Source organism: Salmo salar, chromosome 25 (assembly GCF_965601325.2).
Source record: "Salmo salar chromosome 25, fSalSal1, whole genome shotgun sequence".
Classification (NCBI taxonomy): domain Eukaryota; kingdom Metazoa; phylum Chordata; class Actinopteri; order Salmoniformes; family Salmonidae; genus Salmo; species Salmo salar.
The window spans coordinates 13,773,570-13,799,098 of record NC_138315.1 but is presented as its reverse complement, the minus strand read 5'-3'; the positions used below and the strand labels follow the sequence as shown (position 1 = coordinate 13,799,098).

At 44.0% G+C, this 25,529-nt stretch overlaps 1 protein-coding gene across 8 annotated transcripts in view; it reads left to right on the top strand.

Annotated features, from left to right (window-relative positions):
- The window catches only part of LOC106586179 (bromodomain adjacent to zinc finger domain protein 2B), a 105,532-nt gene that overhangs the window by 60,542 nt on the left and 19,461 nt on the right, over positions 1–25,529 (top strand). For 7 of the 8 annotated variants that reach the window (XM_082968902.1, XM_082968901.1, XM_082968900.1 and 4 more), the window contains 14 exons: positions 1,534–1,740; positions 2,782–2,943; positions 3,350–3,543; positions 4,422–4,622; positions 4,940–5,569; positions 6,406–7,042; positions 7,256–7,537; positions 8,555–8,615; positions 10,687–10,795; positions 11,039–11,140; positions 11,575–11,788; positions 24,564–24,656; positions 24,862–24,923; positions 25,344–25,409. In XM_082968902.1, coding sequence (XP_082825028.1) covers positions 1,534–1,740; positions 2,782–2,943; positions 3,350–3,543; positions 4,422–4,622; positions 4,940–5,569; positions 6,406–7,042; positions 7,256–7,537; positions 8,555–8,615; positions 10,687–10,795; positions 11,039–11,140; positions 11,575–11,788; positions 24,564–24,656; positions 24,862–24,923; positions 25,344–25,409 — 3,020 coding nt within the window. The remainder of the gene's footprint in view (positions 1–1,533; positions 1,741–2,781; positions 2,944–3,349; positions 3,544–4,421; positions 4,623–4,939; positions 5,570–6,405; positions 7,043–7,255; positions 7,538–8,554; positions 8,616–10,686; positions 10,796–11,038; positions 11,141–11,574; positions 11,789–24,563; positions 24,657–24,861; positions 24,924–25,343; positions 25,410–25,529) is intronic. The other variant, XM_082968899.1, reaches the window with a different exon arrangement.

Here is a 25,529-nt window from a genome sequence, read left to right as displayed (position 1 = left end):
TTTCGAATCCAGGCTGTATCACATCCGGCCGTGATTGGGAGTCCCATAGGGCGGCGCACAAAATAAGAATTTGTTCTTAACAAATAAGAGCAGCAGTAAAATAACAGCAAGGCTTTATACAGGGGGTACCGGTGCAGGGGCACCGGTTAGTCAAAAGGTAATTGAGGTAATATGTAGGTAGAGGTAAAATTACTACGCATTACTACAGAAAGTAGCAGCAGTGTAAAAAAAGGTGGAGGGCAATGCAAATAGTCCAGGTAGCCATTTGATTAGATGTTCAGGAGTATTATGGCTTGGGGGTAGAAGCTGTTTAGAAGCCTCTTTGACCTAGACTTAGCGCTCCGGTACCACTTGCCGTGCGGTAGCAGAGAGAACAGTCTAACTAGGGTGGCTGGAGTCTTTTGACAAATAAGCCAGTAGGCAGAGGGGTAGCCTACATTGTCTAATTCTCTGTATGGTAATAATAATAATAATGAATTTTATTTTGTAAAGTGCTTTCTTGCATCATACAATACAATGCCATTTACAGTCAACTAGCCCATGGTGTTACAGACCAAGTAACAAATCATTCATTAATGTCAACCCCTTCATAATGTAAAAACGTTTTTAAAAGTGTCATGCAGTGTAGGCCTGTATTGAACACCACATGTAGGCTATATCATAGAAATCAAAAGCTATTTCCTTCTGAAAATGTAATGAGATTTGCTCCACTGGTTTTGTTGGTAGGCCTACATTATTATCAAATAGCCGCTTGGCTACTGTCTAAAACTAAGGGTACAGCCTCCAGTGTTTACTGTAAACGTGTCCCTGAAGTTGCACAAAATTCACATAATGTTCAAGTTTCCGCTCACAAGACCTAAAATTTGCTCAGTGCCCCAAAAAATGAGAGGGAACATTGCCTACAATATCTCTATTTCGTCAGGAGTGATCTGTTAGTTGCATCTATCTGGTGCAAGAGGAGGAATCTTGGGATTGCATTATCAGCTGTTCAAATGTCCTGCACAAATTCCAACATACTGTAAAAAAAACATGAAATGAACGTCCTTGTAAAGATCTTGTATTTGTTTCCCCCCCACCTAACCAAATTCAGTTTACATTTATTTAGGAAAATGATTATGCAAAATGTTAATGAGGCCATTTTGTTGATATTGCAATTTTATAATTGTATTCAAACACGAGCAACAGCACCAGGCGCTTTAAACATGCATGATGATCTCCCTCTGAATACAATCCCAACAGCCTCCCACAGCCATGTCTCATATTTGCAGAAGCATGTTTGAACAGATCAAGCAGAATCCGTGGGAGTCTTTTTCCTTTACACACACTAACCAGCATCTTTATTGATAATGCATAAAACATGATCTCTTCCCATCCAGAGGATGTTGTAACAGATCCTTAAGGACACTTTATTGCGATATTAAACATTAACAGTCATACGGATGAATGATTTAGCTGTGGTATTCTAGCTACGTAGTTTATGTAACTAAATTCATACAGCTGCTTCATTATGTCGTTTCCTCCTCCCTTTTCCAGGACACTTGTTCCGGGCGGCGGGCGAGCAACATTTCAACATGTCTACGGTTTCAAGTGCCTTTCCCATCGTCAACCACCCAGCATTTGGTCTGTACACTACCAGCTCAGGGCGCTCAGAGTTTGGAGGCCTGGGCTCCCTGGGGATGTCTGCTTCCTTGGCTGCTCACTCCCAGCTAGGTGCCTTTCCAGGTATGGCAGCTTTTCCAGGTAGGAGAGCCCTGACTAGAATCCATTCAAAAAATATATGCACTATCATTAGTTTATGTCTAGTAATGAATAGTACAAACTATAAATGTATCTCAGTGAATAACAGATGGGCACCCTATTCCCTATATAGTGTGCTACTTTTGAGCAGACCATAATGTACTACTTTTGCTCAGGGTCCATAGGGCTTTGGTCGAAAGTAGTGCACTATAAAGGGATTATCGGTGTCCGTTTGGGACACACTCATTTGATTAGTTTATTCTGCCTTCTGAGAGTTCCCAGAATGTGTGGTTGTTAGCCCCAGCCAACTCCCATGGAGAGAGCCCAGCTAGCATGCATCACCTTTATGCTATCGTCCATCAGTTCAATAGGCAGCGTTCAGGACATGACGTTTATAGATTGGGATGGTTCACAACACCACCTTGACCTCTGAGAAAACATTGGACCTATCACACTTTTCAAGCTAAATGTTTTGTTACATCATTTTTTTTGTCACACTCAGAGGAAAATTGTGTTGGTTAGCAACCATGAACTGTACACAGTTTCCAGAGCTTGTGAATATGAAATGTACCTTTTTAGACATTGTGATGTTCATAACAAGAAACACTTTATTTTTGTATAAGTCTGGAATCACAAATGAATCAGGAGTATGTCGTTTTCAAATTCATCAAGCACGAAGGGCTCCATTTTGAATTGCTTTTGCCATTTTAAAGGGAAAGAGAGAAAGCTCCTGTGAGACTGTTTTTGCAGCTGTGAAATATCCAGCATGTATGAGGCTCAAATGTGGAGCTACATGTATCCTCTGGGATTTACAATTCTCAACATGTTTACAATTAAATGGGCTGAAATCAGTGAGTCTGTGGAATGCACTGGTCATCTGCTGAGATCTGTTCAAAGAGAAACGGAAAGGTTGAACAGCCGTAAACCCTGGCTGTCTGAAACAGTGTGTCATCACTGAGATGCATTAAACACCACCCGAATAACAGTGAAATCAGTCTGGCATGGATTCTCATGCATTCCCTCTCCTCTCCCTCTACACCCAAGAATGGTGGCGGGCAGCTGAGGCTCAGGGGCGGGGAGCTGCAGCCTTCTTTCCCCATCTCATGGGGCTCCCGCCCATGTTCCTACCCCAACTCCAGCAGAGCCACGACCTCAGCCCCTTCCAGGCCCGCACCCCAAGCAAGAACGGACGAGCCACAGCCAAAGGTAGGCAGAAACACACACACGCACTCTTGCCAGATGTTTCCCCTACTCTGCAAACAATTTAATGAAGCAAGGAACTTTTCTGCATAAAAGAGAATGATGTCCTTATGGGCACAGGTACAATATCAAATATGTTTAATTGACCCTGGAGGCAATGGGAAGACCATGTTAATGCATAAATCAGTTTGTAAGCAGGTGCCGGGTGTCTCACCAGTGAATATGTTAACCTGGAGATCCTTTTGCTAATGTAATTAGATTTTTCCTATTAGTAAGTGCTTTGGCAATTTCTGATAAGTCATCATTTTAGAGAACTCTCCTGTCTTCCACCTTATTTTCCTCTTCATAATCACTGTACAAAAGTGGTTGTTCCTGATTCATATTTGTGGTGTCTGTTTCCTCATGGTCTAAGGAGTGAATGGAGCTGTGAATGGCAGCAGGATCTCCACTGTGTCTGGGAGCAGCTTCAGCACAACCGCCACTACGTTCTCAACACAGGGGAACACGGAGAAACAGAAAGCCACCAACGGAAGCGTCAGAAGCCGCAAGAGCCACCAGGACGTGACCCAAGTGAAGGAGAAGAGCGCTCAGAAAACTAAAGAGAAGGTTAGTAGGATCTGGCAACTAATAATAGGGCTTACCCAGGAAAAAAACGAGTCCAAAAAGGACTACCGTAATTTCCGGACTATTAAGCGCACCTGAATATAAGCCGCACCCACTGAATTAAAAAGCCGCAGGTGCCTACCGGTACATTGAAACAAATGAACTTTACACAGGCTTTAACGAAACACGGCTTGTAACAAAAATAGACTTTAACGAAACATGGCTTGTAACAAAAAATAAAACATTTGCAGTAAGCTTTAGTTGTCTTTTTGCACTGAGTCAATTCCTCACGCTGCTGTTTCCAACGTCTTATCATCGACTCATTTAGACCAAGCTCCCGTGCAGCAGCTCTATTTCCTTTTCCAACAGCCAGATCAATCGCCTTCAACTTGAAAGCTGCATCATATGCATTTCTCCGTGTCTTTGCCATGATGAGGGTGACAAAATGACTACCGTAATCAGAATGATGGGAAGTTTGAGAGCGCTCGATTTAATCTAAACAGTAAACAAAAAAGTTGTTTGACCTTAACCCGTTCGGCAATTTCATTGGTCTAATGAAAGCTTCATGCCGCCAAAAAACTGAGCACCTCACAGAATGTGTTTTTTTTTGTAGAAAAGAACATTTGAAAGCGGGAAAAACCCATATATTGTTTAAGTCGCGTCATTGTTTAAGCCACAAGGTTCAAAGCCTGGGGGGGAAAAAGTTGCGGCTTATAGTCCGGAATTTACGGTAGTTTGTGGTAAACATATCTGGCAACGTTAGTGTCCCAGAAGGGCGGATGCGATCTAGACAAACGTTGACATCTGAGATGTGTACTGTTTGCAATGGTATTCAGTTACCGTATTGACCGGAATGACTCCATCACTGTTCCCTGTTATAGAAACTCAGCAAGAAACCAGTGGAGGCATCCAGCAACAGTGACAGCGAATCAGGTTCTTCCTCGGATATCTCCAGCGAAGGGGTGAACAGCAGTGACTCAGACGACCTAGACGAGGAGGAGGATGATGATGACGACGATCAGAGCAACGACAGCGACGATTCTGACTCGGAGAAGGAGAGCCGTGTAAAGAGGACGATTAAGGTGTGCTTCAGACTTCAGGCGCTTGTCCAGTCGAACTGTCCGTGTTGGCTTGTTAGAACTCGGTAGCCATATATCTGGACTCATGCATACACCATTTCAACATGACATATCTGTATGGTTTGTCTTTCGAAAATGTTATACTTTTCGCTTTGTTCCAAGCACACTGTGACGCTCTCTGACTGTTAATCTCAGTTAAATGTCAAGGGCAGCTCTGCTGGTGGGGGGCCCGACCGCGTTGCCCGTCAGGGCTGCCATTGTGGGCTGGGTTGAGTCAGAGCTGACATGGAACTGTCCTCCTCCTCTTCTCTCTCTCTCAGAGCCTGACACAGAGCACTGCCGACAGCAAGAAGAGACCCCACGCTGCTGAAGGCGAGAAGGCTCGGGATGCTCGGGACAGCCGGAGTGGTCTGCTTCAGAAACATCCAGACGAGGCCTTTCTCCATTTCCTCCACTACCCGCTCCAACCCTCACCCCAGCCCCCAGCGCTGTCCCAGTCCACATCCCTAGTCTTCCAGAGCTCCAGGAACAGGGAGGAAGAACTCAAGCAGCACACCAGTGTGATCCAGGCTACGGGGTTGGCCAGTACTAAACCCTTGGCTCTGGTCAAACCACGCAGAGTGGCCTCATCGTCTCCTCAACCCACCAGGCCCTTCTCTTCCTCACCCAAACCCTTTTCTCTTTCTTCTTCACCTAAACCAAACTCTCTCTCTTCATCTCCCAAGCCCGTCTCCCTCTGCTCTTCTCCGAAGCCCTTGTCTCTCTCCTCCTCACCTAAGCCTCACTCTCTGTCTTCGTCCCCCAAACCACCCACCCTTTCGCCCTCACACAAACCCAACTCTCGGACGGGCTCCCCCAAACCCCTCACCCTGTCTGACAGTATGAAGTCGGGAAGCAGAAACTTCCTGGATGAAACCTTGTTACACATCAACAACTTTAAATTGAAACAGGTGAGTCTGGCTGTATGCAAATTATTTGCCTTTTCATTATTTTGTACATGTGTGTAGTGGTCTGTTTTCCACTTATTCAAATAAGACTATTCGATTGAAGTCTTTCTCCAAAGTAATATTGATAACGTCCTTCTTTTTTTTACAGAGAATTTCGGATATGGATATTTAGTATCTCCCATTTCTTCTTGACTATCATTGTTTCTGATTTGCAGATTTGAAAAGGTCAGCTTCCTCCTCTTCCACAGAAAAATGAAACGTCTAAGCACTGTTATCAGCAGTTGGATTGCGTTTCGTGCTGGCTCTCCCTGTACACGACCTAATGCAGTTAGTTAGCTTCATTGGAAATACTTCACAAAAGCTGACACGCAATTAACTCCGTAATGCTTTAGGAAGCCCGTTGCTATCCCATTGTTATCAAAAGGGGGAAAAAAATCTGTCTTTTTCCAAGGATTAAATTATTATTGTTAATCTGAACAGTGGTGATAGCAGGTCAATCTATAACAAGACCTTTGGAACGGGATTTTAGTACTGCCGGAGTTTAGAGATATCTCAAAAAAGAAAGTTGATTGCTAAGCCTAGAATACGGCACTAAACATTAAAAGAATTGGCAAGGATTGTGCCGAACAGCTTTTTATTCTTTGTATACCGTGTTCGACACCGACTTGTTTTAATATACTTTAATGGGAGACACCCGCTTCCTCATTGTTATTCTCACTGAGCAATTACAATTGCATTCCTTATTACGTTTTCCTTTCACAATCTGCAGTAATGCAAATGACTGACAGCTCGTATAATTACTTCCATTCTCTTCTTCCCCTCTTCCTTCTCTCCTTAAGCCCTTCGTCTCCCAGGAGCACTTCAAACAGGCCTTCCCTCTGCCAGTGATGCATCAGGATCTGTTCAAGAGCCCGAAGAAAAAGAAAATGGCCGCCTCATCGTTCTCCTCATTAGCACCGCCCAAACTGTCTCCAGAGACCCCGAGCAGTCACAGGCTCCCTTCTCCACACACCAACCACTCCAACCTGTTCCTGGCCTCCTCCCTCCTGGGCGCCCACCCCAAAGGGGTGATCCACAGCAAGGTGCAGGATGCCCCCATGGCCCTCATCACCAAGCCTCGCAGCAGCAGTCAGAACAGGAGCACCATCAATAATCCTGTCATGGCGGCCAGCAGCCCACCCTTCTCTATGCCTGTCAACCTGAGCACTGGGACTAAGGAGCACAGCTCTGGAGCACTAGGCTGGGTCTCTACCTCACCGGGCCTGGCCCACAGAGCTGAGAAGAGCAAGGCCCAGCAAAAGGCTCTCCACACAGGGAAGGGTATCTCCCAGACCCACCTGGTGCAGTCCCAGGTGGAGCTGTTCCGGGGCACAGAGTCTGACATCCCCAGCAGCAAGGACTCCGACGACTCCGTAGAGGATGATGACCATGATGACGAAGATGACGACGAAGAGGATTCTGATGACAGCCTATCAGGTTAGTCAGTTCAGCACGTTAATGTGATGCACTTCTGAAACAGCTCTTACGTCTGGTTTAAGTGCTTCAGCGCCACTTTAAGTCCAGATTCAGCAGATACTTTAAAGAGGTTCCTTCAAGAGGCCTGTGATTATCAGTGTGGTTGAATGTGAACTGAATGTTAATTGGAGAATGACTTATCAAGTCCTCCACTCCCGCTGGTGTCCCCTGCAGAGTCTGAGAGTAATCTGGAGAGCGACTCGGACGACGTGAAGGACCACGACGCAACCACCACGGACACGGAGGCAGATAGGACCCCTCTGAAGCGTGCCAAAGGCTCCTCTTCTCTACTCGACACCACCTCCTCCAGCCTCTCAGCCAGCTGCTCCCCTCTCAACCTCCAGGTCATCAAGGCATCTGGTGGCCTGCCCACCCCAGCCATGGTGACCAGCACTGGGGCCTTGGCCTACCACAGCACCCCCTCTTCCTCATATACTCTCTGCTCCACTCCACCAGGTACCAATGGAACTCTCAAGCTCATCTTTGCTCTCTAACCCATGGCTCTCCAACCCTGTTCCTGGAGAGCTAACCTCCTGTAGGTTTTCACTCCAATCCCAGTTGTAACTAACCTGATGCAACTTATCAACCAGCTAATTATTAGAATCAGGTGCGTTAGATTAGGGTTGGAGCGAAAAACTTACAGGACGGTATCTCTCCAGGAACAGGTTTGGAGAGCCCTGCTCAGACAGTGCACTACTCTCATGGCCTACATCCCAAATGGCCCCCTATTCCCTATATAGTGCTATTTGGTGGTGGGCCTTGAGGCTGCTGGTTGGAAGTCCAGTCGTCTCCTTCCATATGTTTAGTCAGATCACCCAGTCCAATCTAGGGGAAAAAACGCATGCTTTTTTCAGTTTTTCTTTCAGAAGGAAAACATTGTTCAGGGAGCCTCTCAATGCAAAATGATGTCTCTGGTCAAAGTGTTTGTCATTGTTTTGATGACCCAGAGCAGGCCCTTTGAGTCTTTTGATTACCCTGGCTGGCACATGTTTAACCGTTTAGCAGCTGAAGCACTTGGCTGGCTCAGACCTCCATGATTACTGCAGTCTGAGTCTCTTTTTCCTAATAGCTGCATGTTGGAGTCTTTTTATTGTTGTAGTTCCACTCCCATATAATCATTCTTAGCTCTATTCCTTGATATGGGCTTTGACATGGTCGATTTGACAAGGCACTGTATTGCTAACCCTGCGTTGATGTCATTTCTAAAAGCAACACTAGTTAAAAGGACCTTGTGGTTTTGCCTGTTTCTTTGAATAAAACACCTGAACGTAACAGGCTGGAATGTTCTTCAACATACCCTGTCTGGTGGGTGGAGTTTTCAAGCCATTGTTTTCCCCTAGGCCACTGAATTGATGTAGGTTGTTTCTTATTTTAGAGTAAGGGCACCTCTGGCCAACACGACAAGGTTTCTGCATTTGCTCAGGTCACAGTGGATCTGTCAGACCGTTGTAAAGAGTCCCCTCTTTCTCCCAGGAACAGGGAAGAGAAGGAGAGTGACAGATGAGAGAAAGCTGCGGACACCTCTAGAGTTTGGGTAAGATATACACCGTATATACATTCATACACCACTCAGAATGTCACTGGTCACCCACTGTTAGTGCTGAGCGATTAACCAAAATGTCAGTTATTTTGGGGTTTTTAAACAACTAATTGACCGACTTCGGTTCAATTATTTGAATTCCATTTCGTTCTGGGTTTTTTCCGTGAGCTCGATTTGTGCAGCTTCTGTAGAGATAAATCAGATCAAGCCTTAACTGTGTGATGTAGTAGGGAGTTGTAGTATCCAACAGGCCAATATTTTACATAGTTTAGCACAGAACACGTGGTAATGAACTACAATGACTGTAATCCATTGTGCGCCCACTTAAACTTGTCCGATCTGTGTGAAGAGCACAAGCAAAATTGAGAGGGATAGACAGTAGTTGCTTAGAGTCTGAAAATACATGATCTAAGTGATTGATAGTTGGTATTCAGCAGTCATAAAAGTATGTCTTATTTAATTTGAAGAACTAATAAAATAGTGATTTTGTCAGACAGCATAGGCAGCAGCTCTGATCAGATGATGACTTGGAATGAAATAATAGTCATAAAATAAAATTTGTATTCAAGTAATGTGAATAAATGTTTGTTAAATAGTGATAAACAGTAACGGGCAGTCACTACCATCATGGGACTTTCATTAATTGTTTTATTCTTTGTTACAGCATTCAACCCACATAATGCATAGTGCATTTAATGTAAGAAAAACAAACAAGGTACTATAATATGATGGTGTGACGATTTCCTCTGTCCCTCAAACAACATGGGTGGTATGACTGACTAAAAGGGTCTTAAAGGAGCCAAATCATAGTGTATACATCCCAATCAGTGAGGTTCCTTTTTCCAGAGCGGTGATGATACATCGTCAACAACAGAGTGGCTAGACGAAAAAAGAGTAAACAACACAACATCGCTCCTTCCCTCCATCCTTCCCGCTATCCCTCCCTTCATCCTTCCCTCCCTTCATCCTTCCCTCCCGCTATCCCTCTCTTCATCCTTAAATCCCGCTATCCCTCTATCCTTCCCGCTATCCCTCCTCCCCTAAACTCTCCATTCCTCAAACTTTCCCCTTTCCCTCCCTCCGTCCCTCTCTCTTTCCCTCTATCCTTCATCCCTTCTTTTCTCTATCCCTCTCTACCACCCACCATCCATCCCACCTTCCCTCAGTGGGCCCCTCCAAAGCCCAGGCCTGACAGTAAGCCGAGTGGCCAGGAAATGAGGCGCTGCAGCAGTGATGGTCAGGGGTTAACCACATCCAGTCTCAACACAGACACGCAACATTAGCAGCTCCGTCCCACCACCCACCACAAACCCAGCGACGCTGCACTTAGATCAGGGTGTCTTTCATCTCCCACGGATGTTTCTCATCAGCAGGTTCAAAGAGGAAAGCAAGGCGACAAGCCTTATATCAGTCCCCTGCTCTGCTTAAGACCCAGGCTACGTCGCAATAGCCACCCTATTCCCAGTATAGTGCACTACTTTTGACCAGAGCCCCATGGGTTAGTGTACCATGTAGAGAATAGGGTGCCGTTTGGGCCGGAATCCTCAGGCCGTTTCTGTTAGGAGATGGCGGCTGTCCAGATGCACTGAGAGAAGTGTCGTGTGGGGCGGTGTTCCTCTTGGCAGCTGTCCATCCCAGGAGAGTCTGATTACCGCTGGAGTCCTACAGGGCTCACAGGGCAGCGAGGCCACTCAGTACAGAAGACACAGCTGTAAACATCTCATTTAGATAGCTGCCCTCGCCAACATCAGGCTCTAGCTGTCTGCTGAAGGATTGGCAGCTAGGAGAAGAGCATGTAACAATTCTAGCTGACTAAGTGTTGTGTAAACAAATAAAGATGGTGTAAGAAGGTAGCACAAAACAACTTAGTTTCCACCCATGTACCTTGATATACAATCCAATTTATAATGCACTTGTATAGTCCCTCTGCTTTGACTGCTTGAAACATTACAAAATGATACATGACTGGAATATATCGGTACTGCACTGTGTCGCTCTGACCGATTTAGTGTGAATGGGATTGTGCACCTGTACGTGAATAACTTGTAACCTCCCTCCATCCTAGGTGGCAGAGAGAGACTCGTATCTGTAATGTGGCGGGCCGTCTGCAGGGTGACGTGGCGTACTACGCCCCGTGTGGGAAGAAGCTCCGGCAGTACCCCGACGTGATGAAGGTAAGGTCATACCTCCCAGGTCACTAGCGTTAGCATCCTCTCTCCTTATTTCTCTCATACGAATCCTAATAGATTTAAAGCTAATGTTAATGATTGAGTTTTTTTGTTGTTGCATTCTCCAGATTTTGATCAAGAAAGACATCATTTACACCCAAACCAATAAGGTTGCTGTTATTAACTTAATCTTTGCCTTAACACTGATCTTTTGTCTCACCAAGGCCTCATTTATGTTCTTCTTTGTAGTATGTGTCCAGAAATGGAATAAGTGACATCACACGCGATCATTTTAGCTTCAGTGCAAAAATAAGGGTTGGTGACTTCTATGAAGCCAGAGAAGGACCCCAGGTGACTGTCCTCTCTTTATTGACCGTTTTCTCCCTCCCACAAAGCAGTCATCCGTAGCCTAAAGTACTGTATATCATTGTGTTTAATATTACATTCACAGGAAAAGTTATGTCGCTTTATTGTAATATGAAAGCCAGGTGCATATAGTTAAAGGGATAGTTCACTCCAAAACGCTATTTTAAGATGGAGCACTTTCAGTACATAGAAAAAAATGTGACGAATATTCACTTGAGTTTTTCTACATTTAACCACAAGTGATGTCTAATTGATTCATACTTAAAGGCAGCAATTACATAGATATATGTATTTAAGCTTAACGTTAATATTTTTTGTCATGAGGGATATTTGTTTATACGGTATCATGTATAGTCATACCGCAGTGTAAGTAAATGGAATGCTCTAATTGGCTGTCCCTCGCTCTCCTCTCCTACAAGGGATTGCAGTGGAGCTTGTTGAACGAGGATGAGGTGATTCCTCGTATCCTGGCCATGGAGGGGAGGCGTGGGCATCCCCCTAAGCCTGAGCACCAGAGGAGAGGTGACGAGGGCCCCCGGTCCAGGCGCAGTAAGGGTCGACTTCCTAACGTTGGCGAGGCCGACTTTCCAGGCGCCACTGACGCCAAACTTCTACGCAAACTGGAAGCTCAAGGTGGGTTCAGTTCTTGCGAGAATCACTGGGGTACACTACATGACCAAAAGTATGTGAACACCTGCTCGTCGAATGTTGGGCGATTAGGCCTGGCTCGCTGTGGGGTTCCAATTCATCCCAAAGGTGTTCGATGGGGTTGAGGTCAGGGCTCTGTGCATACCAGTCAAGTTCTTTCACACCGATCTCAACAAACCATTTCTGTATAGACCTCGCTTTGTGCACGGGGGCATTGTCATGCTGAAACAGGAAAGGGCCTTCCCCAAACTGTTGCCACAAAGTTGGAAGCACAGAATCGTCTAGAAATGCCATTGTATGCTATAGTGTTAAGATTTCCCTTCACTGAGACTAATGGGGCTAGGCTAAACCATGAAAAACAGCCCCAAACCATTTTTCCTTCTCCACCAAACTTTACAGTTGGCACAATGCCTTGGGGCAGGTAGCGTTCTCCTGGCATCCGGCAAACCCAGATTCATCCGTCGGACTGCCAGATGGTGAAGCATGATTCATCACTCCAGAAAACGCGTTTCCACTGCTCCAGAGTCCAATGGCGGCGAGCTTTACACCACTCCATCCGACGCTTGGCATTGCGCATGGTGATCTTAGGCTTGTGTGCGGCTGCTCGGCCATGAAAACCCATCCTAACGAACAGTTCTTGTGCTGACGTTGCTTCCAGAGGCAGTTTGGAACTCTGTAGTTAGCGCTATGCCCTTCAGCACTTGGCGGTCCCATTCTGTGAGCTTGTGTGGCCTACCATTTCACGGCTGAGCTGTTTTTGCTCCTAGATGTTTCCACTTCACATTAACAGTACTTAGGTAGCTGAACTGTTGCCATTTTTAACAATTTCATGTGTCTGAATGTACAAATGCTGCCTTCCCGGCGGGCACAGAGAGAAAATCAAGTGCACTATAGGCCTACCGCTGGCCAATCGGATGTCTTAGATTACCGAGTCTGCAGTAACGTAGCAGGCATAAAAAAAAGCTACAGCAAAATTGATACTGTGAGATTTCACAATGTTAAAACCATGACTAGAGAGAGACTGTCAGCAAATGCAGCGAAGAGCTGCTGTTTTTATGAGTGAGTTCATGTTCTTACTCAGCACTTTGTATTACATTTTTAAAATACATAAAATGCGCGTTCTTCCTATTTCAAAGCACTGCAGCATTAATGATTGAGTAGGAAAGTGTATCGATAGGCTTGCGTTATTATTAGCAGCTTGGGTCTTTTTTAATATCAAGGAATATTTCACTTTCTCTGTTCATAGGAGAAACAACATGAATTTGTTCATGAGGCAGAAGTAATGCGGTACAACTTGAGTTTTGCCTTCAGCTGGAAGACGGTGTCCCTTTTTGGTCAGTGTCAGTGGAGGAAAGGGAAAGCGAAGGGATGTTGAGAGGCGGACCCTAAGTCTGTATGCTCACTCAGCTGTGCCTCACAAGTAATACAACAGCAGATCTATTAACGGTGTGATCATATAGCCTACCTCAAATTTTGAAATATATATTTTTTTAAATGACCCCAACAATAATGCATTGGCAGGGAAATTCAAGCAAAGTCTATAGCTTACTGCACAAACCTCATTGCTACAGTACTGTTTTTAATTGGTTAATGTTGCGTAGGCTTATGTTTTTGAAATCATGTAAAAAGAAATCTGGCCAGTACATCGCAGCTTGCATTTTGACTCGGAAAGTGATCTTGACTCAGGTTGGTGACCACTGTTCTAGAGTTTTCCCTTTTAACACTATCAACGTTTCCCTTTACTGTAGCAATTGTGATCGAATCAACGCAATATTAGCCACTTTCAATGCAACATACCGAAACAAAACCAACTATGCAAGATATTTTGTTGTAGCAGAACGCATCAGTGAATCCCACTGATGCGTTCTGCTACAACAAAATATCTTGCATAGTTGGGATTCACTGGGATTCTTTTGGATTGACATGCACGACTCAGCCTGTACTCTACACAGACCGGTGCTGCAGTAGGCCTATATGCAAATAAACCATTGCCATATATGGATCTATGCAATTTACTTTGAACTGGACTGTGTTTACAGCATGAGCGGTCGTGAGTAGATGCGCTTGTTTTGAGATCAAAGCGAGAGCTGCATGTAGCCACTTGTGCACCTTTTTTTTGTTCATATCATTTGCTAGTTAGTGAGTTATTAGCCCAGTTATAGACAATTTGTAGTCAGCAATGGGGGAGTGATTGCTTCCTACAAGAGCACAAAACGTGTACATTTCTAGACCGCTTTGAAAAGCGAGTCCGGTAAAGAACTTTTTTTGGTCTTAAAGGGGAAGTGTTGAATTTTGAGACAGGCTTGAATATAAGCTAAGTAGCCAATAGGCAGAGGGTAGCATGATTTGTCTGATTTTCTGTAATAATGGTATGGGAATAATAATGCATTTTATTTTGTAAAGTTGTTTCTTGCATCAAACCACACAACCACATTTTCAGTCACCTCCTTGTCTGAAGGACTGGAAGTTGCACAGAATTTTCACAACGTTCAAGTTTGCACTCAGCAGACCTGAAATATGCTCAGTGCCCAAAAACATGTAGGGAACATTGGTGTCCACATACTTTTGTGTACATACAGTGCATTCAGAAAGTATTCAGACCCCTTGACTTTTTCCACATTTTGTTACGTTACAGCCTTAAAAAAAACATGTAATACATTTTTGAATTTCTCATCAATCTACACACAATACCCCATAATGACAAAGCAAAAACAGGTTTTTAGAATTTTCTGCAAGTTTATTAAACATAACGTATGTAAATCTGATATCAGTTTTTCAGACCCAGTACTCAGTACTTTGTTGAAGCACCTTTGGCAGCGATTAAAGCCTCGAGTCTTCTTGGGTATGACACTACACACCTGTATTTGGGGAGTTTCTCCCATTCTTCTCTGCAGATCCTCTCAAGCACTGTTAGTTTGGATGGGGAGCATCGATGCACAGCTATTTTCAGGTCTCTCCAGAGATGTTTGATAGGGTTTAAGTCCGGGCTCTGGCTGGGCCCCTCAAGAAGATACAGAGACTTGCCACTCCTGCGTTGTGTTGGCTGTGTGCTTTGGGTCGTTGTCCTGTTGGAAGGTGAATCTTCGCCCCAGTCTGAGAACCTGCTCCAGAGCACTCAGGACTTCATCAAGGATCTCTCTGTACTTTGCTACATTCATCTTTCCCTCGATCCTGCCTAGTCTCCCAGTCCCTGCCACTGAAAAACATCCCCACAGCATGATGCTGCCACCACCGTGCTTCACCGTAGGGATGGTGACAGGTTTCCTCCAGACGTGACGCTTGGCATTCAGGCCAAAGAGTTCAGTCTTGGTTTCATCAGACCAGATAATCTTGTTTCTCATGGTCAGAGTCCTTTAGGTGCCTTTTGGCAAACTCCAAGTGGGCTGTCATGTGCCTTCTTTACTTAGGGGCTTCCGTCTGGCCACTCTACCTTTGTTGTAACTTTAATGGGTTACAGTGTTAATGTTTACAGTTAATTAATTGAGCTGTATCTAAAGATAAGAGAACGCGCCAATTACGTACAAGTGACAAGTCATTATCCTGGTAAAAGTGGTAAAATGTAACGTGAACAGGTATTATTACTAAAAATAAGCTTTCATCTCACAACTGAAGTCCCGAGTCATTACTTTGAACATAGTTGTTCTATATTTTTGGTGCCGAAACCCGGGAGTATGAGCTACGACGAAGATCCGAGGGATGAAGTGGCTAAAATGGCTGAGGAGGAACGTCGGTATGAAGCAGAAAGAATGAGACGAAAGCGGGGTACCATCCGAGGTGCCACAACACGGATTTGAATCAGATTGACGTGGAAATAACCCAGTAAAATCCGGATACCGATCACTTCAGTACATTGTTGGAATTGCTGTCAGCCGATGAGGACAGATTTTTTGAACTTGGTTGTGGAATTGAACAGTTAACTCCGTTGGATGTATTGGAGTCCGAGATTGCATACAAAGAGTGCGTTATCATGCTGAAGAGTTGTGCACAACGAGTAATAGATTAAAAATAAATAAAAAAACAGGACCTCGATCAACTACCATCACGTGTGAGTGATGCTAACTCAAAACAGAACACAGAGACAATCAGTAAGGCTACCAAAGTTGATTATCGAGAAATTCTATGGAGATGTCAGTATGTGGCAGGAGTTTTGGAGCCAGTATGAGACTGCTATTCACAGCAATGATTCACTGTGCAGTAAAGAGAAGTTTACCTACCTGAGAACTTCTCACTGGACCAGCTGCAAAGGCAGTAGCAGGACTGATGTTAACAGACAGTAACTACGATGATGCAATCGCCCCCGCTCAAGAGCAGATTTGGAAGGAAGGATCTTGTGATTAGTGCTCACATGTCAAAGCTGCTGAATCTCACTCACGTAAAGAAATCCTCTTACAAATGCATACGATGAATGTGAAATTCAGATTAGGAGCTTGGAATCACTGGGTGTAGTGTCAGAAACCTACGGAAGGCTACTATGCCCAATCTTACCACATATGATTGCAGAGGAGATAGCTCTTGACTATAGTTGTCAGAGGGGAGTGGATGATGAATGGAAAGTGTCTGAGATGGTCAGTTTCCGACAGGAGGTTCAGAGCAGGGGGATGTCATTTGTAGTGCTAAGATCATGCAGCCAACAGAAAGAGAGCAAACCATGGAACAAGTCATGCTCCTTCGATGAAATTTAAACAAAGACCCAACATGCCATCTGCTGCGGCACTGCACACAGCCAGCCAGAAGGAACAAAACTGTATTCTGTGACGGTGCAGACCAAAAATCAGAAAACTGCCCAGATCACAATATTGCTGCATGCAAAGAGAAACTAAAGAACATGGGAAGATGCTTTGTATGTTTAGGACAAAAACACATAGCAAAATTCTGTATAGTCAGTGTCATGTGCAACATGTAGATGCAGATATCACATTTCTGTGTGTACCGGTAAGAGGAGGGAGGTGCAACCACCTACTGTTTCTGCAGATGCTGTTGTTTCCTCAGTTATTCCCCATTCTGTGAAGACAACCAGACGGACAGAACACTGTGTTGCTACAAAAGGCAAAGGCATGGGTAGAAGGCCCATCGGGCAGGAAGATAGCTCGTTGCTTACTAGATGGAGGCAGTCAGAGAAGCTTCGTACATGAAAACCTTGTGAAGGGCCTGAAGCTACCAGTAATCAGACAAGAGGCACTCACTCTTCACACGTTTGGCTCCTCTGCTCCAGCAACGTCCCAACGCAACACAGTGAAAGTCATCTTGGAGAATGTCTGGGACAAATTAGCAGATAATTGAAATGGAGGCAATTGAAACCCCACAAGTGTGCACAGCTGTGATGAAGTTTCCTGGTGAACAGATTCAACACGAGCTCAATAGAAAGGGACTGCAGCTCGCAGGCTTTCGAGAAGATGACAAAGATCCTGAACTCTGTCTTGATATGAGCAGACTACTACTGGCAGATAGTATCAGGCTGAGTGGAGCGACTGACAGACGCTGGTTGCTTTAGAGGGCCCCTTTGGATGGTCGGTGCAGGGACCAGTGTCCATGTCAAGTGTCGCCAAGGCTTTACATGGAAAACACAGAACCCAGAGGAAACGAGGCTCTACAGATGTTCGAGAGAACAACCATCTTCAAAGATGAACGATACCATGTGGAGTTGCCATGGAAACGAGAAATGCCAGAACTCCAAGACAACTACAGTTGAAGTCGGAAGTTTACATACACTTAGGTTGGAGTCATTAAAACTCATTTTTCAACCACTCCACACATTTCTTGTTAACAAACTATTGTTTTGGCAAGTCGGTTAGGACATCTACTTTGTGCATTAAACAAGTAATTTTTCCAACAATTGTTTACAGACAGATTATTTTGCTTATAATTCACTGTATCACAATTCCATTGGGTTAGAAGTTCACATACACTAAGTTGACTGTGCCTTTAAACAGCTAGGAAAATTCCAGAATATCATGTCATGGCTTTAGAAGCTTCTGATAGGCTAATTGACATCATTTGAGTCAATTGGGGATGTACTTCAAGGCCTACCTTCCAACTCAGTGCCTCTTTGCTTGACATCATGGGAAAATCAAAAGAAATCAGCCAAGACCTCAGAAAACAAATTGTAGACCTCCACAAGTCTGGTTCATCCTTGGGAGCAATTTCCAAATGCCTGAAGGTACCATGTTCAACTGTACAAACAATAGTACCCAAGTATAAACACCATGGGACCACGCAGCCATCATACCACTCAGGAAGGAGACGCGTTCTGTCTCTTAGAGATGAACGTACTTTGGTGCGAAAAGTGCAAATCAATCCCAGAACAACAGCAAAGGACCTTGTGAAGATGCTGGAGGAAACGGGTACAAAAGTATCTATATCCTCAGTAAACTGAGTCTAATATCGACATAACCTGAAAGGCTGCTCAGCAAGGAAGAAGCCACTGCTCCAAAACCGCCATAAAAAAGCCAGATTACGGTTTGCAACTGCACATGGGGACAAATATCGTACTTTTTGGAAAAATGTCCTCTGGTCTGATGAAACAAAAATAGAACTGTTTAGCCATAATGACCATCGTTATGTTTGGAGGAAAAAAAGAGGGAGGCTTGCAAGCCGAAGAACACCAGCCCAACCGTGGAGCACGGGGGTGGCAGCATCAAATTGTGGGGGTGCTTTCTGCAGGAGGGACTGGTGCACTTCACAAAATAGATGGCCTCATGAGACAGGAAAATGATGTGGATATATTGAAGAAACATCTCAAGACGTCAGTCAGGAAGTTAAAGCTTGGTCGCAAATGGGTCTTCCGAATGGACAATGACCCCAATCATACTTCCAAAGATGTGGCAAAATGGCTTAAGGACAACAAAATCAAGGTATTGGAGTGGCCATCACAAAGCCCTGACCTCAATCCTAGAGAAAATTTGTTGGCAGAACTGAAAAAGCGTGTGCGAGCAAGGAGGCCTACAAACCTGACTCCATTACACCAGCTCTGTCAGGAGGAATGGGCCAAAATTCACCCAACTTATTGTGGGAAGCTTGTGGAAGGCTACCTGAAACGTTAGACGCAAGTTAAACAATTTAAAGGCAATGCTACCAAATACTAATTGAGTGTATGTAAACTTCTGACCCACTGGGAATGTGATGAAAGAAATAAAAGCTGAAATAATTAATTTTCTCTTCTATTATTCTGACATTCCACATTCTTAAAATAAAGTGGTGATCCTAATGCTATCCTTGTTTTTACTAGGATTAAATGTCAGGATTTGTGAAAAACTGAGTTTAAATGTATTTGCCTAAGGTGTATGTAAACTTCCGACTTCAACTGTATAGAATCGCCAAGAAACGGTTTGAAGGTCTGAAGAAAAGACTGAAGAAGGATGTGATGTTGTACAGCAGATACAATGAAGTAGTTGAGGACCACATACAACAGGATATGGCAGAGGACATGCCCAAGGACAACGCATCAAGCTCCGACAACGTGAAATATTACTTACCTCACCATGCAATACTCCGGGAGGACAAGGTGACGACAAAACAGAGGGTTTTTTTGATGCCTTGTCCCATGAAGATGGCTGTCCATCCCTCTGACTGTCTACTCACAGGACCGAACCTGGATCTTCTCAGCATTCTGATGAAGTTCAGACTACATGAGATTGCATTCATGGCAGACATCAAGAAGGCTTTCCTGCAGATATCCCTAGCAGAGAGAGACCCCGTGAGATTTCTCTGGCTCACAGGCCCACCTAGGGGAGAAAATGAAGAAGAGCAGCGTGTGCTTAGGATAACCAGAATGGTATTTGGAGCTTCCCCAAGTCCATTCTTGCTCACAGCTAGACAGAACAACCAGAAGTTGTAGAGGCATTGAGGAAGTCACTCTATGTAGATTACTTCATTAACGATTTCACGCGATGTTGAAGAGGCTTACTTTGTGACAACCGCAAAACGAATGCTGTTGACTGCAGGCATGGACCTCTGCAAGTGGATGACCAACTCTCCTGAACTGATAACAACATGGGAGGAGAGTATGACAACTGACCTCCCGTTGGCACTAGAAACACAAGGAATTGAGGTTTTAGGTTTAGTGTGGCAACCATGAACTGATTACTTTGTGTTTGACCTCAGGCCGCTACTGAGCATTCTAAAGCACAAGGAAAACACAGAGAAGTGTTCTGCAGTCGTCTGCATGCTTCTTCAACCCTCTTGGCTTCCTGACCCCCTTCACCATCAGGATCAAGTGCATGTTCCAGGAAATGTGGGAGAGGGGACTCAGCTGGGACGAAGAGTTACCACCTGATCTGACACAAGAATGGCAACAGTGGTATTCAGAACTACACCAGCTTGCCATACCAAGGTGGTACAGAACAGACATGCAGCCACAGAACTGCCACAGACTGAAACTACACTTGTTCTGTGGGCTTACAGTGCAGTAGCTTAACTGCAAGGTTTATCACAAGACTGGGAAACAACGACAAGTCTAGTCGCGTCCAAGTCCAGGGTAGCCCCGCTCAAGAAAATGACGCAGCCACACCTGGAGCTCATGGGAGCTGTGATTGGAGAGAGACTAGCAAACCACCTGATGACCACACTGAAAATGAAACAAAAACAGATCAAAATGTGGACAGACTTGATGATCGTGCTGCATTGGATTTGCAGCTCAGCTCAGAAATAGAAACAGTTTGTCGCAAACAGTGACAGAGCTCCAGTCCATGACTGGATAAGAGCGTCTGCTAAATGACTTAAATGTAATGTAATATTGAAGGGAAAACTAATCCAGCCGACCACCCTACAAGAGGACAAACTGTTCGGAACTTGACACAGAGCCAGCTATGGTCATTCTGACATCACCTAATCAGTCAGAGGAGACTGATGACAACAAGGTTCCAGAAGAGGTGAATACAGAACTCAAGTCCAGTCGCCTGGTCACTGTAAAGCTCACAGCAAACAGCACAGACATCACTGAACCCGTGTTGGAACTTGAAAGGTACAGCAAACTGAAGTGTTCAGCGTGACCGCCTGGATAAAGAGATTCATAGCCAATGCTCGTACAAATATAAAGATGCAAGGTGAACTAACTGCTGACGAACTGTTCGAGTCTGGATCAAGGTAACAGAACAATAGAGTTTTAGTCAGGAGAAATTACTGAAGGCAGGAAAAAGCCTAAACAATGACTGTAAAATCAAAGAACTGAAACCGTCCCTGGACGAACACGAACTACTCAGTGTAGGAGGAAGACTGCAACAGTCCAACTTCACATTCACATTCTGCCCAACAAGCACATATATGGAAATGTTTATACAGTACTATCATGAGAGGATGATGCATTCTGGAGTAAGAGACACTCTAGTACAAATCAGCGAGCGATACTGGATCTTGCGTGCTTGGCAGCTAGTCAAGAGCACAGTGGCAAGATGTATAGTCTGCAAGAGATTCAAGGCAAGGGCTGAACAGCAGGTCACTGCACTGCACCTTTACCAAAAGACAGAATAACTGAATCCCCACCATTCAAAGTTACAGGTATGGATTTTGCAGGGCCGCTCTACGTGAAAGAAAATGGTTCTGTGAAGAAGTCATACATTGCGCTGTTCACTTGTGGTGTAACCAGAGCAGTTCATTTGGAACTGGTCTCATATCAGTCAACCGAGATATTCCTGTTAGCTCTGAAAAGATTAATCTCAAGGAGAAGATTATGCAAGGTAATCTATTCGGACAATGCAAAAGCGTTCAAGAGCGCTGATCAGGACTTGAAAGAGTTGTGGAAGGCAATCAAAGAGGTTCATTGCCAAGCGAGCAGCATGGTGGGGTGGATTTTGGGAAAGACTTGTCAGGTCAGTGAAGACATGACTGAGAAACGTTCTTGGGAGAGCTTTGCTCAACTTTTGAAGAGATGTGCACAGTCTTGACAGAGGTTGAAGCTATCCTAAATTCTAGGCCTCTGACCTTTGTCCACAATGAAGTGGATGAACCACAACCCCTGACACCAGCACACTTCCTGGTGGGTAAAAGACAAACCTCTTTGCTGCCCAAGCCATTTCCGGCTGACACTCAGCACCCAGGAGGAAATTACATGCAGATGGAAGTACAGGCAGAGACTTGTGACCAGCAAGCGAAGATACTACTTCCTGGATCTAAAGTCGGCACACCCCTGTGACACCACAGCCCACCCCACTGAAAGTGGGTGACGTTGCACTCGTCGGAGAAGATAACACACCAAGGCAAACCTGGGAACTAGGGAAGACTGAGGAACTGTTTCCAGGCTGAAATGGCCTAGTCATGTTCAGTTCGTACTGCCTCAGGGACTTTGTTGAGAAGACCTATTCAGTTGATATACTGCTTAGAGATTTAGATGAACACAGCTGTTCATCGGGGGCAGGATGTTGTAACTTTAATGGGTTAGAGTTGTTTACAGGTAATTTATGGAGCTGTATCTAAATATATTTTATTTTACAGTTATTTACATATGTAAGAGTAATTGTATTAGAATTCATGTGATGGAGATTGAGAACTATGTACATTGGCAAGAAAAATGATGTGAACCCTTTGGAATTACCTGGATTTCTGCATAAATTTGACATAAAATTTGATCTGATCTTCATCAACAATAGAAAAACTGTGTGCTTAAACTAATAAAACACAAATTATTGTATTTTTCTTGTCTATATTGAGTACATCATTTAAACATTCACTGTGTAGGTTGGGAAAAGTATGTGAACCCCTAGGCTAATGACTTCTCCAAAAGCTAATTGTAGTCAGCTAACCTGGAGTCGAATCAATGAGACAAGATTGGAGATTTTGGTTAGAGCTGCCCTGCCCCATTAAAAAGAAATAATCTACAAATGTAAGTTTGCTATTAACGAAAAGCATTGCCTGATGTGAACCATGCCTCGAACAAAAGAGATCTCAGAAGACCTGAGATTAAGAATTGTTGCCTTGCATACAGCTGGAAAGAGTTATAGAACTATCTCTAAAAGTCAGTCCACGGTAAGACAAATTGTCCATAAATGGAGAAATATTCTGTGGACAGATGAAACTAAAGTTGAGTCACTATGAAACACTATGTGTGGAGAAAAAAAGGCACAGCACACCAACATCAAAACCGCATCCCAACTGTAAACAATGTAGAGGTAGCATCATGGTTTGGGGCTGCTTTGCTGCCTCAGGGCCAAGACAGCTTGCTATCATTGATGGAAAAATGAATTCCCAAGTTTATCAAGACATTTTGCAGAAGAATGTAAGGCTGTCTGCCAATTGAAGCTCAACAGAAGTTAGGTGATGCAACAAGACAACGACCCAAAAGACAGAAGTAAATCAACAACAGAATGGCATCAACAGAAGAAAATACGCCTTCTGCAGTGGCCCAGTCAGAGTCCTGACCTCAACGCGATTGAGATGCTGTGGCATGACCTCAAGCAGTTCACACCAGACATTCCAAGAATATTGTGGACCTGAAACAGTTTTGGAAAGCGGAATGGTCCAATATTCCTCCTGACCGTTGTGCAGGTCTGATCCGCAACTACAGAAAACGTTTGGTTGAGGTTATTGCTGCCGAAGGGGGGTTAAGCTGTTGTTAAATCCAAGGGTTCACATGCTTTTTCCAACCTGCACTGTGAATGTTTACACAGTGTGTTCAATAAAGACATGACAAATGATAATTGTTTGTTATTAATTTAAGCAGACTGTTTGTCTATTGTTGTGACTTAGATGATCAGATCAAATTTTATGACCAATTTATTCAGAAATCCAGATAATTCTAAAGGGTTCACATACTTTTTCTTCCCACTGTATATATCCGTTGTATTGGATTACGCTATTGACTGCAAGTACCAGAGTGCCTTGCGACAAGAAAGAAAAAAACGAGAACTCGCCAGTTATGTACAAGTGACAAGTGATTTTCCTGGCTTTCGCTAGCAACTTTGTTTTATTGTTTTGTAGAATATAAAATTGGTAAAATGTAATGTGAACAAGTATTATTACAAAAAAATAAGCTTTCATCTCACAACCGACGTCCCGAGTCATTACTTTGAAGATAGTTATTCTATATCCATAAAGGCCTGATTGGTGGAGTGCTGCAAAGATGGTTGTCCTGGAAGGTTCTCCCATCTCCACAGAGGAACTCTAGAGGTCTGTCAGCGTGGCCATCGCCTTCTTGGTAACCTCCCTGACCAAGGCCCTTCTCCCCCAATTGCTTAGTTTGGCCGGGTGGCCAGCTGTAGGAGTCTTGGTGGTTGCAAACTTCTTCCATTTAAGAATGATGGATGCCATTGTGTTCTTGGGGACCTTCAATGCTGCAGAAAGTTTTTAGTACCCTTCCCCAGATCTGTGCCTCAACACAATCTTGTCTCAGAGCTCTATGGACAATTCCTTCGACCTCGTGGCTTGGTTTTTGATCAAACATGCACTGTCAACTGTGGGACCTTATATAGACGGATGTGTGCCTTTCCAAATCATGTCCAATCAATTGAATTTACCACAGGTGGACAGGATACAACTGAGTTCAATTTCAAGTCTCATAGCAAAATGTCTGAATACGTATGTAAATAAGGTATTTTTTTTTATTTTTTGTAAATTTGCAAACATTTCTGAAAACCTATTTTTGGTTTGTCATTATGGGGTATTGTGTGTAGATTGAGGAACATTTTCATTTAATCCATTTTAGAATAAGGCTGTAATGTAACAAAATGTGGAAAAAGGTCTGAATACTTTCCGAATGCACTGTATAGTGTATCTTTAAAGCTGCTGTAACCAATAGGACTATGAACTCTAAAAATCTCTCCTCTTGTTGCAGAGATAGCTCGACAAGCAGCCCAGATTAAAATGATGAGGAAACTTGAAAAGCAGGCCATGGCACTAGCAGCCAAGGAGGCCAGGAAACAACAAGGTATAGTCAGCTAGTGTTCTGTGAAAGCTGTTCTTGTGACAATGCCATCCTGTTCTCCACCATAGCACAGTTATTAGTCCAGTACAACCCACACAGTACCACCCTAATCTCAATGTTTACTTTCTTTCTCTCTGTCCATTTCTTTGTCCTTTCTTTCTGTTTCTCTTTCTTTCGGTCTTTCTCGTTCTCTCTTTTTCTCTCTCAGCAATCATGGCTGCTGAGGAGAAGCGGAAACAGAAGGAGCAAGTAAAGATTGTAAAGCAGCAGGTAGGGATTTGCCTACAGTACGAGCATTGCCATGTCATGTACAAAAGCTCACCACTCGGATGCATCTGTTCACAAGTTGTGTTTTTGTTCTGACGCCTCCAAGGTGAAAAGATCCCAAGCAGAATTAATTGCTTTGAAATATTCTCTAAAGGGAAGATGCTAACCTTCAAGATGCTACACTCGCTTTATCTTCATTAGGGTTGCAAAATTCTGTGAACTTTCAATAAATTCTCTGGCTTTCCCCAATTGCCAGTTGGAGGATTCAACCAGGATTTCTGGAATACCAGGGAATTTATAGAAAATTCATGAACTTTTGCAACCTTAATCTCCATTAGAACTACATATACAGGCCCCCTGTTCTAACATGCATGACTGTAGATTGAATTCATTTGACACCCCTCCCCCCAATCCTTTTACTAGGAGAAGATCAAGCGCATTCAGCAAATTCAAATGGAGAAGGAGCTCAGAGCGCAGCAGATTCTCGAGGTGAGTTATTGCAGAAATATTCCGAAACACTTCCTTTTTTGCTGTTGGTAGGACTTTTCCTAAATCAACCAACGGCTATTTCTAAATTATGTGGTTGCACTTTTTCGGTTCTGTCTCCTG